The sequence below is a fragment of the Phacochoerus africanus genome, chromosome 3 (genome assembly GCF_016906955.1).
Source record: "Phacochoerus africanus isolate WHEZ1 chromosome 3, ROS_Pafr_v1, whole genome shotgun sequence".
NCBI lineage: Eukaryota > Metazoa > Chordata > Mammalia > Artiodactyla > Suidae > Phacochoerus > Phacochoerus africanus.
The window spans coordinates 109,991,959-110,005,095 of record NC_062546.1 but is presented as its reverse complement, the minus strand read 5'-3'; the positions used below and the strand labels follow the sequence as shown (position 1 = coordinate 110,005,095).

Genomic DNA, 13,137 nt, shown 5'->3' with positions numbered 1-13,137 from the left:
ACTTCCAAATACCTTGGATGTGGTCCTAAAAAGACCAAAAAAAAAAAAAGAATACACAGTATAGAGAGTATTCCTGACCAGCCAAAAAGTTAGCAAACCTGGACCCATAAGCCGACAAAACTGATAACCCAGGGACACCATGTACAATATGGATTCTACACACTCCTTCATTGTCATGATTTCAAAGAAAAAAAAAATGATTGGCATTTTAAGTTACATCTGTTTAAAACCATAACACTAAGGGAAACTACAGAGTAAAACTTTACTCTGTGCCTTTCAAATCTTTTAATGTAAACATGATCTACCATGCTTTAAACTTCATTGAAGATCAGCACCACTTAATAAAATCACCCTCGTATACAATGGAGCAATATCGGTAACATAATTCCAGGTCTATCACCAAGTCAGAATTCTCATCAGGAGTTTATAGCACAAATCTCTGTAAGTCAACCTTTCCTAAATAGGAATTGTCAGCACTCACATATAGTGTGGCCTGAGTGGTGACCACAACCACTGCTAAATCTGACACATTCATTTGTCCAGAAATACTTGGGACACTTATTTAGCTAAAAGTCACTAGTAAGTCAAAATAATGTCTACGATTCTTTAAATTTAAATCTCCTAACTGCACCCCCTGGGGGACCATGTAGGTTAAATATACACCTGTGTTCAAATTCTCTAGGGGGACCACTGTAACTCCTCCTGTGTTTTAGGAGTAAAAGAACAGCTTCCAAAGCTTACCTCAGTTACTCTGTCCTAAACCACTTTCCAGTGGGCTCTAACTTCAATGCTACTCTCTGCTCTCTTCTCAGAACCAGGTATTCTTTACTGACATCAGGGTTAACAGCACAGGAGCAATTATGTACAGAGCAAAACAATTTTAGCCCTTCATAGCATCTTTAGAACACTCACAACTATAATAGGTACCAGCTTGGTAAAGTAAAAATAATACATGGAATTATTTTCTATTTGATCATCATGGCCAACTTTGTGATTTTATAAATACCATTAATACATCCCAGGAAAGTCATGTTTCCAGCCAAACCAGATGACTATAATATTTATACTTCCAAGAGTAAACTGTGAACAAATAACTATGGGAGTTCCACTGTGGCTCAGAGGGTTAAGAAGCCAACATGGTGTCCATTGGTGTCTGTAAGGATGCAGGTTTGAACCCTGGTCTGGCTCAGTGGGTTAAGATCTGGTGTTGCCATGAGCTGAAGAGTATGTTGCAAATGAGGCTCCAGTCCAACCCTTAGCCCAGGAACTTCCATATGCCACAGGTTGAGGCCCTAAAAAGAACAAGAAAAAAATTATGGTACTTCTAAAAGTTTTTTGTTTTGGCCTGTTTCTCTCACGTCCCCATGTACAATTCCAGCTGTGTCAGAGAAGAATGGGTCTGGAAAACTTTAAGTAGCATGCTGCATGTCCTTAAAAGATAAGTAATAAGAGAAGTAAGGCAACTCCTCCAATTCAGCACCCAAGCATGATTCGTTTTTATACATCAGGACCTAAAGTTGTTTATGAAGTCGATCATCAATGAACACTAATAATCATGCCATTTTTATCAGTTAAGATTAATGCTTCTCTTAAATGTTTATATATAAGATATTGTAAACACTTCATCATTTCACTTTGTATCACGGATTGGCAACTTTTTCTGAAAAGGGCCAGAGAGTATTTTAGGCTTTGTGGGCCATGTACAATCTCGGACACAAATTCTTCTGTTTTTGTTTGTCCTTTTTACAACCCTTTAATGATGTAAGACTGGCTGGACGGATACAAAGAAAGAAGGCTGCAGGCTGATTTGGCTTTTGAGCCATAGTTTGCCCACTGCTTTTCAAGTATACCAAAAAACCCATAATTACATAGTATGGTCACACTTTGACTAAAGAAAAACACTTTCAACTGTTTTTTGTGTTTTTCTGTAATTTTTTTAAAGTAAACTATTTCTTTTAGAACAGTTTTAGATTTACAGAAAGCAGTTAGTGCAGGTTCCATATATCCTACACTTTTCCACAATACATCAGTGAACCAATCTTGATACATTGTTATTAACTAAGATGCATAACTTTTTCAGATTTCATTAGCTTTTACAGAATGTACTTTTTCTGTCTCAGGATTCCATAAGGACATCATATGGTGTTCACTCATCCTGTCTCCTTAGGCTCCTCCCGGCTGTGACAGTTTCTCAGATATTCCTTGGTTTTGAAGTCAGTTTTAAGGAGTACTGGTCAGATATTTTGTGAAATGCCCTCTATGGAGATTTGGTGAGTGTTTTTCTCATGATTAGACTGGGGTTATGATGTTTTTTGGCGGGGAGAAAGACCACAAAGAAAAATTGCCATTGCCATCACATCGTATCAAGGATACATCAATGTGACTTATCACTGTTAAGTCATGATCACCTGGCTGAGTCTGTGTTTGTCAGGTTTCCTTCAACTTTTTTTTTTCCAAAAAACAATTAACTGGAGTTCCCATTGTGGCTCAGTGGAAACAAATCTGACTAGGATCCATGAGGATGCAGGTTCGATCCCTAGCCTCGCTCAGTGGGTTAAGGATCTGGCGTTGCCATGTGCTGTGGTGTAGGCTGAACATGTGGCTCAGATCTGGCATTGCTGTGACTGTGGTGCAGGTTGGAGGCTACAGCTCCAATTCGACCCCTAACCTGGGAACCTCCATATGCAGCAAGAGTGGCCGTAAAAAGGAAAAAAAAAAAAGAGAGAGAGATTTTAATTCTTACCATATTACTAGTTTAAAGCTTTTAAACATCAAATCATTTTGAATAAGCTGTCTATACACACACATTACATTCATTGCCTACGTTATGCACATCTATGCCTCTTAAAGATATATCATATTTGAGATGAAGACAAAAATAAATATGAACTCTGTTAGAATATTCTACTTTTTTTTTTTTTTTTTTTTGCTTTTTAGGGCTGCACCCGAGGCATATAGAGTCTCCCAGGCTAGGGGTCCAATTGGAGCTACAGCTGCTAGCCTACGCCACAACCACAGCAACGCCAGATCAAGCCACGTCTTAGACCTGCACCACAGGTCATGGCAATGCCAATCCTTAACCCACTTAGCAAAGTCAAGAATCAAACTGGCAATCTTATGGTTCTTTGTCGGATTTGTTTCCGCTGTGCCATGATGGGAACCCCATACATTCTACTTTTAATTTCTCCTAGCTCTTCTTCCCCTGCCTCTTAGGAGACATAAAAAGGTGGAGAGAGGAGTTCCCATTGTGGCGAAGCAGAAACAAGTCCATCTAGTAACCAAGAGGTTGTGGGTTCACTCCCTGGTCTCGATCAGTGGGTTAAGGATCCAGCATTGCCGTGAGCTATGGTGTAGGTTGTAGATGCAGCTTGGATCCGGCATTGCTGTGGCTGCGGTGTAGGCCAGTGGCTATAGCTCTCTGATTGGACCCTTAGCATGGGAACCTGGGAACCTCCATATGCTATGGGTACGGCCCTAAAAGGCAAAAAAAAAAAAAAAAAAAGGTGGGGTGGTTAGAGTGGCAAAAGCTAAAAGGCTAGAATGAAGGAAGAATTTCTACGTCATATTAAAGCTATCAAAATACTGAAGAAGGAAATGCAAATCAAAATCACAGTAAGATACCTCACACCCACTAGAAATGCTTAAGAAAAAAAAAAAGAAAAAAGGAAATGTGGTGAAGATGTAGAGAAACTGGAACACTTGTACATTGCTGGTGGGAATGCAAAATGGTGCAGCTACTGTGGAAGAGTCTGAGTGTTCCTCAAAAAGTTAAACAGAGAATTAAAGCTATCAAAATACTGAAGAAGGAAATGCAAATCAAAATCCACTTTTAGGTATATATCCAAGAGAACTGAAAATATACTTATATAAAAATTATACATGAGTGTTCATGGCAGCATTATTCATAATAGCTTAAAAGTAGAGACAACACAAATGCCCATCTGCTGATGAATGGAGAGACAAGGTGGGGGATACCCACACAATGCAATAGTATTTACAGTCATAAAGAGGAATGAAGGACTGATACGTGCTACAAACATAGGTGAACACGGATGAAACTTGGAAACATTATGTTACGTGTAAGAAGCCAGACACAAAAGGACTCAATAGCATATGATTCTATGTGCATGAAATGTCCAGTATAGGCAAAAGCACAGAGACAGAAGGTAGATTGGGGGCTGCCAAAGGCAGGATGAAGGATAAGGAAAGAGCTCTTAATGGGGATGCAGTTTCTTTGAGGGGTGATAAAAATGCTCAAGAATTACATGGTTGCACAACACTGATCATGGTTGCACAACACTGAATACACTAAAAAACAATGAATTGTACACTTTAAAATAGTTAATATTATGATGTTTTTTATCTCAATAAAAAAATAAATAATTGGGGAAGAGAAAAAACTACTGAAGACACTGAGAACATTCTGAACCTATATATTTGGTAAATCATTTTTAACGCACAACTTATCTACACACTGTGCCTTTGAAAAACCCCTCTCCTATTGTACTTCTGTGGTAATTTTTTCAATAATGGGAGCTTCAGAAATGGATGAAGAAAGTAGTCCAAAATTCTAACAAGAAATCAGTTCAACCGGGAGTTCCCGTCATGGCTCAGCAGAAACAAACTTGATTAGCATCCATGAGGACGCAGGTTCAATCCCTAGCCTCGCTCAGTGGGTTAAGGATCTGGCATTGCCGTGGGCTGTGGTGTAGGTCAAAGACGAGGCTCTGATCCCGAGTTGCTGTGGCTGTGGTGTAGGCTGGCGGCTACAGCTCTGATTGGACCCCTAGCCTGGAACCTCCATATGCCATGGGTGCAGCCCTAAAAAGACCAAAAAAAAAAAAAAAAGAAAAGAAAAGAAAAGAAAAAAAAAAAAGAAATGAGACCAATTTCAATTGAGTTCATAGGACTGGAACATACATAGATGAGGGTCCTGCCCCAAGGAACTTACACTGTATTGGGGCTAACACTGTTACATTTCAGTAACTCCCACATCAGCAAACTGAGGTTGGCCACACTCCTCTAGAGTGATGGCATCCATTTCCTACAGACATTTACTCAAAAGAAGTGAGCAAGTGCCACACAACCTGCAAGGCAATATCTCTGAATCCCAAAGGCAGGCAGTGCAGGACCCGCCCAGGCTGCCAGGCAGTTTCTACCCTCTCCTCAGCACAAGAGGACTTGTTCACAGGAAATTTAAATCCTTACTGGCTCCAAGGCAACATGTTACAGTGGCTGACTAGGTAGCTCACAACTTGGTGATTTGTAGCTTTAAAAAGATAAATTACTTATTTATAAATAATAGTCTTTCTTGAAAATGCAATTATTGCCCTGAGTCATCCAACAAAATTAAACTGCAAACTACGGACTACTAAAATCAGGGAAAAAACCTCCACCAGGTACCAAGCAAGCACTTCATCAAGGGTCACAGAAAACTGTTGAAAACAAGAAATAGCATGTTGGGAATTTTAGGAAGACAGTATAGTTTAAATTAGTGCTTCTCTATACTTCAAATATCATAATCACTCAAATAATTCACAGTAACCACTTGGCACCCAGACTGGGACAGAAGCTGCTGGACAGGGACGATTCCCAGTGGTCTATGACAATGATAGCTGAGATTAAGGCTATTGGGGTTGATTTTGCTATCTTTGCTCTTATAGGTAATTCACATCTTTATACTGTTTGTCAAAATGCAGCAGCTTAATTCTCTCATTATTTTAAATATAACTGGAAAATCAATTGTCCCTGCTTATTGGTGGTTAGGGGTACAGGTTTTGAAAACCTAATAATAAGAAAATGGAAATAAGAGAGCAGCTCAACTAGTATTCTTTTATTAATTTAACAAACTTAATTCATTAACTGACCTAACCAACATTCATTTAACATCTACCAGATACAAAGGATACAGAATAAGTAATTAGGTCTTTTGAAGACTTCACACTCCAGCAGTAGGTTTAACAAAATCACCTGCTTTGACTTTAAAACAAAGACAATACAGAGTTCCACAGGGCCTCATCTTAGGTGCCACAAACCGAGCCTGGAAAGCCGAGGTTAACTCAATCAAGCTGGTGACACACAGCAGACATCCTTTTGCTCCTCATTGTCATCCTCCCTGACTCCTGGGGATTTCTTCCCTTCAATTAGAAGGTCAGGTTGCTCAACATCTGATCCCAGCCAGAAACTGAAGATTATGGTTCTATCAGCCCGTTTTAATGTAAAGTCACTTCACGTGGTGGTAAATCTTTTAAGTTCAACTAGACAAAGATACTGCATCCCTGGGTAGATTCCAATCCAAGGACAGTAAATGAATAGGATTCCACTGGGAGTTAGTAAAACCACTCATCCTGTCTCTTAGGCCTGCCCACCTTAGCCACTTACTCCTCCCAGAGGCAAATAAACCCATCATGCACCTTTTCTTCCTATGTTGAATACAGTGGCTTTTTTTTTTTTAAAGCACCAGACCATTTGGCCATGATCTATGGCCCTCTGTAAACCCCAACTGGTGAGGTCAAAGGGTGTCGGTAGTGAGCAAATTAAGAGGCGAGGAAGTGAGCCCACCTGCAAAACAACTACTGGCCCGCTTCTGGTGGGGAGGGTTGCTAAGGAATCATGGACAAGGAGCTTTCCCCAGGATTGGGGTGTGGGGAAAGGAAGGGCAAAGTCAAGATTGTTATAGTAAAACTATATTCAGGTTGAAAGAGAGCCCTTAATTCTTCCCCAAACTGAACTTCTAATGTGCCCCAAAATACACTGAACTTCCAAGTTCTACCTGGATCTGCACTGTGGCTCAATGAGGTCAGCTTGATGGGTCCCCAGGCCACACTCCCAAGGTGTTCACCCTGTGTGTGACAAACCCAGGGGTCACAGAATCCTACCCAGTTGATAGGGACCTTTGACGACCAATAAAAACTGGTCGGTCAGTCTGAAAAATCAACCCTGGGCAAAGAGGTTCTCCTCCATCCAAAGACCCTGAGCATGCCCAGGTGTCCAGGAGGTTTAGAGTGAATGATCAAGGACACAGGCTCTAGAGCCAACTATCTGGCTTCAAATCCTGGCTCCACATTTAACAGCAATGGCAGCCTCCCTATGACTCAATTTCCCTACCTGTAACTGGAAGGTAATAATGGCGTCTGCCTCCTAAGAACACTTGGAGAATAAAATGAGATTACAGTTGAAGAGCTTTGCACGGTGGCTGTCACACAATAAACACTGAGAAAATATGTGCTAACACATCCACCATTTCCAGAGGTAACCTGAACTGTCACTCAGTTCCTAAACTGCAATGACAACAAGTACTAGTCTTTGACTGGACCCTAGTTGTGGGCCCCCAAACATCCGAATGGGGTAGGTGGTATGATCTGCACTTTAGAGTTGAAAAAAATGGAGCTTTAGAGGGGTTCAGATACTCCTCCAAGCTTTCTCAGTAAGAGGTGAGCAAGGAAAGCTGTGATCACATCGCAGCAGTCTGCACGATGTCATCGACCTCCAAAAGCTTGAAAGCATTTTAAAATAATACTTCAGCATTCTAAAATCACTACTCATTGAATAAAATTATGTTCTCGTGAAATCCCCCAGCCTTTCCCTATGATATTTGCATAATTACCTACATAATCAGAAAGACCTCACAAATTCAGATAGACCATTAAAAACACAAAATCATGGAGTTCCCTGGTGGCCTAGCAGTTATGGATTTGCTGTTGTCACTGCTGTGGTTTGGGTCACTGCTGTGATGCGGGTTTGATTCCTGGCCCAGGAACTTCTACAAACCATGAATGTGGCAAAAAAAAAAAAAAAAACCCACAAAATCATTTTCCTTAACATAAACATGATTGGGTAAATCATCAGAGCCATCTTAATTAAATGGTTTTAAAACTTCAAAAGTACTGCAGTTCCACAGTTTATCAAGTCACTTTTCTTTCAGGATTTGTAATTTGATCCTGGAGAACAGACACACTCCAATTGGCCTTTGTACCATTTCTCTTTCCATATGTTTGGAAAGTGTGTAACAAAACTGACCAGAGGGAACAGTTACCCCAAATACCCTCTTCTACCATCTCTTAACACTATTTAGACACCTCACTGCCCTAAAAGAAAACACAGTCAAATTTAAACTATGTCAATGTTGACTCTGATTTTATGGAATATCTTTAAAATTCCAATACTGAAATCCAGAAAAAGTTATAACCAGCTAAATTTATAAGTACCTAAAGATCCAACAGCTTCAAGGAAAACTGAGTAAACAAATCATCTTAGTCAAAACTGTTCGTCCCCATCAAATGAACTGGTTCCCAGTTTCCTGAAAAACCGAGTTTGTGATAATTGTTAATCCATTAACAATTTAAAATAAAAGACATGCTTAACTTGTTTAAGAAGTAGTGATATAGATAAGCCAAGCCATATAATTTTATTCCACTTTCTATTTGCTTTACCCGGGCCATTAGGTATTGCTGTAATCCTTGTTGGTAAACACAAATGAGATACAATAAACATGTAAACTGAAGCAGGAAAGAATCTAGAATGCCTAAAAATTTCAAGAATGCACTGCAGTTTCAATAACCTGACACTCCAAGTATCAGAAAGCAGAAAGAATTACAACTGTAAAAGCCAAATATTTATACAGGTGCTTTAAAAGCCACTGTTGGGTGCACACCATCATCGACATTTACTATCTGTTAAGCAGTTTCAAAGTGCAATAACTGGCTTGGAGCATGAAGTTTATGACAACAACTAAGATGTCTGGAGAGACTGTGAAGGTGTGAGGCTTGTCATAACTTTCATCAGGCCAGCAACAGGCAGCCAAGCTGGAGCAAGACCGAACCTCAGCACAGGTGCCTTTTTTCATTTCAAGAGGGAAACCTAAACCGATACCTTCATGGATAATTTAACAAGGATTGTTCCATAAATTTATAATGTCACTTGCGACTTTCTTATAATTGCTCTTTAATAGCATTCAAAAACAATATTTGTGGGTGGAAATATAAGTACAAAACTGCTCCAGCTTCAAATTGAGACAAAGCAGAGTGTTTAACAGAAGCACCTACAAAGGTTATATACTTCAAGGCCATATTCCATAAAAAGCTGGAAAGAAGTTTCAGAAATGACTAAAGTCCAAATGTTGGAGTTATCCTTAATGGTAAGTTATTTAAAGTTATAAACAGGAATACCTCCTTAATGGACAGTTAACAAATTTACAATTAGGAACTCCTCTCCTACTATTCTTATAATAATTTTAATATAAGAATTTTCCTTTTCAGGATAAAAAGATGGGAGAGAGAAACATTTGTGATCATTCAACTAAAACTTCGGCTCCTGAACTTCTAAGATGATGAAATGTTCCTCCTCTTCACTTCTGAGCGGGAATAAAAAGTGTGTTGAAAACTAGAAAAAAAATCATGCTAAGCTCAAGTAAGTCAACGTTCCTCGATAACCAAGGTTCCTCTCCACTGTTCATTTCACTACTTCTTACTTCCAAACAGAATCTGCCTTTTCAAGATCTGGGAGTCAGTTCAAGTTTTCAGGTGAAGACTAACACTAGGCAGCAAAACCCCAAACAAACGTTTGTAAAATCTGAGGGGCGAGGTCAGTGACATTCACCGCCAGGGCCCAGCGAGGAAGGGTGCCCGGGACCCCTCCATGCCCAGGGCCTCCCGACCGGTGGCATGCCCCATCAGGAACGTGCAGCCAAGGCGGGGAGCCAAGAACAGCCAAAGAGATGCCACAGGTGGCCTGGACGGCAAGTCGGCCCCACCTTGCACTTAGGCCTCCTCCCGGGAGGCCCCGGGCCCGGCCCCGCCTCCCAGGCCCTGTGTACCCTCCAGCCTCAATTTGGCCAACTTTAGGCGGAGGCGAGCTCGGAGCAGGGCTCAGGTGGTCCCTCTGCGTCAGTTAGCGGGACACAGAGTGCCTGTCCAGGCGTCAATTCCACCCTTCCCTCTGCGCCCGGAGCGTCTAAAGGTCCCAGGGCCGTCGGGAAGTGGGTGGGCAAGGGGGCCCTGGAAGGGGCGGCCCCAACCGGCCCCTGCCTGGGCGGCTGGCCGGCTGACGCAGCCCCGGCTCGGGCAGACGGTCCCGCTCCTCCTTTCCGGGACCCCTCCTGGCACCCCGGGACCGGCGACGCCCAACGCCCCACGCCCCCCTAGTCGGCGGGCGCCGCCGCTCGGCCGGGTCTCCCGGACAACAGCAGCCGCCGCGCTTCCGAGGCGGGTCCCTGCGCCCACCCGCGGCCCGGCCGCCCACCTGTCCCGGGGGTCGATCCAGCTGGTCCTCCGGGTGTTGTGGTCGATGTAGAAAACCTTGCCGTCGTAGTCCCTGGCCTCCTCCCAGCCCCGGGGTAGCGGCAGCTGCCCGCTCCCGGCCCTCCTAGGCATGGTCGGCGGCCTCGCCGGCGAGCGGCGCCTCCATAGGGACCGGGCGCGGGACGCGGCGGGAAGGCTACTGCCCGGCCCGGCCGCCGCACCGGACCCGTGTGCCGGCGAGGGGCTGCGGGGTGCAGGGCGCGGCGGGGCCACGCGCGGGGGGCGCCTCAGGAAACCTTGTTCTCGGCCCCGCCGGGGATCAGTCCACCATGTCTGCGTCGGAACAGACGATCGAACCCTCCTCCTCCTCCTCGCGGCTGCCGCCGCTGCCTCCGCCTCTTCCTCCTCCTCCCCGTCCCCCTGTGGCCGCAGAGGGTCGCGGCGCCCAGGCTGCCCCAGCCGCCGCCGTCTGGGCTCAGATCCGGGAAGCTCGGCTGAGCCGCGGCCGTGGCGGCTACGGGCCTCCTCATTTGCATGTTATTAGCATGCGCCCCGCCCACGGACCGCCCCGCCCGCCCCTCCCCTCGCTCCTCATCTGCATGCACATTCCTCGCCGCCACATTCCAGGGCTTAACCCTGCAGCTCCCGCGGCTCGCTGCGCCTGCCGGGGCGCCGGCCTGAGCCAGGGGCGGGGGAGGGGAGCCGACGGCCAGGTGGGAGGGAAGTGGGCGAAAGAATGCGCTGCTCGCCCCTTCCCCGTGACCCCCAGTTATCTCCCTACGGCCAAGCACTTCGGATTTTTAGAGTTTCCGGACTGGAAAGACAGCTAGAGAGAAGTCCCCGTAGCGCTCTCAACCTCTTTCCGACTTCTAGGGAAACCACACGACTTGCGAGAGGAAAGGGGTGGGGACGCTCTCTTCGGAAGAAAAAGTCCCAACAAACAGCGAGGGCACAGAGGCTCCCCCACGCTGCGCCCCGCGCCCCGCGGACCCCCAGGGCGGTCCCGGCCGGTGGGAAAAGTGTGAAAAGCCCCGCAAGCCCTTGAAGAGCGTCGGTGGCGTGTCCCGGGCGGCCTCGCCCCCGGGGCCTCTGCAGAGCTCCCGGCCCTCGGTGACCTCAGCCGACAGGCCGCGGGCCTGGTGGAGGAAAGCGAAGGCGGGTCCCGCTCTCTGGGCGCCGCGACACGCCTGCCCCAGTGGCCCGCGGAGGGGACTCAAACCTGAGTCGGAGCAGCCGCTGCTCCTCCAAACCTTCCCGCACTACCCCCCCACCCCGCTTTTCCCCGCGGACGTCGCCGCCCGCGGGCCTGGGGCGCTTCACCCGCGGGGCCCCTCTGCCGCTGGCCTCCGCCGCAGAGCTTAGCTGGACGTGGACGCACCCCATAACCAGCCCCTTCGGTTCGCTCCTGCCCCGGGAAGACCCTCACTCCGAGCCCTGCTCTGGTCTAGAAGGCGTGGGCCACCCTGCTGGAGGGGACTCCTGGCAGCCCGGCGTCCAGGCTTTACGGGCCTCTGGATGTGACCGGGAAGGAACGTGGACTTTCCCTCATTCCACAAGCTTTTATTTATTCAGCAGCTACTATGTCCCGGTCGGCCCTGAGGAGGGGCCGGACGTCGGGCGACGGTGCGAGGAGCAGCAGGTCTGGCAGGGCCCAGACAACAGAGTATTTTTCGCCCCCAGCTCCTGGATCTGGAGGAAGCTTCCCAGTCCACAATGACAGCTCCAGCCAGGTCTATACCAGCGTCCTCCATTCTTACCCTTCCAGATTACTAACCAGCTTCTTTTAGACTTAAACAAACAAACAAACAAAAAACAGGAAGACCCCGGAGATCAGTCATTCACCTCTGGGTGTGAATTCGCCTAATCCTGCCGGCTAATGCTTAAAAAACTTCCCACCTTGTGAGGGACACAGCGGTGGGCAAGGGCTTTCAGAGGGTGTGCTAAAACGTCCGCCTCCCTCTCCTGGATTCACAGGCCAGTAAGGGAGCCGTGGATTTGTGATTCACTGTGCTGGCTCTGGTGAAGGTGGTGTAGCGGCTGCCTTGGCGGGTGGGGATGGCCTCTGGTTCTCCAGGCTTTCGGGGCTTCTGAGGTCAACCTCGAAGGAGGAGGAGGAGGATGGTCTTGCAGGGTAAGGACGGAGGATCAGGCTCAGAACAGCTTTACAGCGGGACTGGACTTGCCTTCTCTGGCGAGGGCCTTAGAAGAGGTTGTGTTGTCCCTGTAGAGTCAGGGCAGAAACTTTAAACACTGGAAACCCTGAAGAGCTCAGAAGGGAAAGAGCTACCAGAGGGAGCAGGAGCTGGGGAAGGGAGTCACCCAAGACAAATTCATTTACTTTGTCTTTCTAGGCTTTCCTCATTTACACCCAGGAAGCCAGGCTTTGCCCTTACCAAAGGGACACCCCCCAACCCCCACCACCTCCTGGTGCTGTGTTCATCCCAGCTCCATTCATCAAGAAGTGATCACAGAAGGCATGCTTCTCCAGTTCCGGGTGAGCTGTGTGACATCCTAGTGGGTAATCTCAAGGTTGTACTTCTGAATGTTGTGCAAAAGGTGAGACTTGTCTAAAAGTAATCTCTCACATCACTGAGTGAAGGAAGTGCTTTGTTTTTGACCTACTCTAAACCGGCCCATTAACGTGGCCAAAATTCGTGTTATGGTATACTAATAACATCATTCAGCCAAGCCATTCTTCTTTAAACCTTGCTTCCTGGAGTGCTTTGTTTCCCCCAAAACAATTCAGAAACGTGTATTGTAGTAAGATGGCTACATCCTACTATTAAAAACAAAACAAAGTAATATGCTTTTTGCTGTTGTCACCATTTATTTCGTTTCACTGGGATGAACTACTGCACAGTACTTCTCAGTATAATTTCAAATTTGATAAGCTTGCAGA

General features: G+C 45.9%; 1 protein-coding gene across 1 annotated transcript in view; it reads right to left on the bottom strand.

Annotated features, from left to right (window-relative positions):
* WWC2 (WW and C2 domain containing 2) overlaps window positions 1–10,753 on the bottom strand; it is a 182,258-nt gene extending 171,505 nt beyond the window's left edge. The window contains exon 1 of the mRNA XM_047772309.1: window positions 10,240–10,753. Within this exon, the coding sequence (XP_047628265.1) occupies window positions 10,240–10,370 (131 nt within the window). The 5' untranslated portion in view covers window positions 10,371–10,753. The remainder of the gene's footprint in view (window positions 1–10,239) is intronic.
* Between the last annotated feature and the right edge of the window lie 2,384 nt (window positions 10,754–13,137).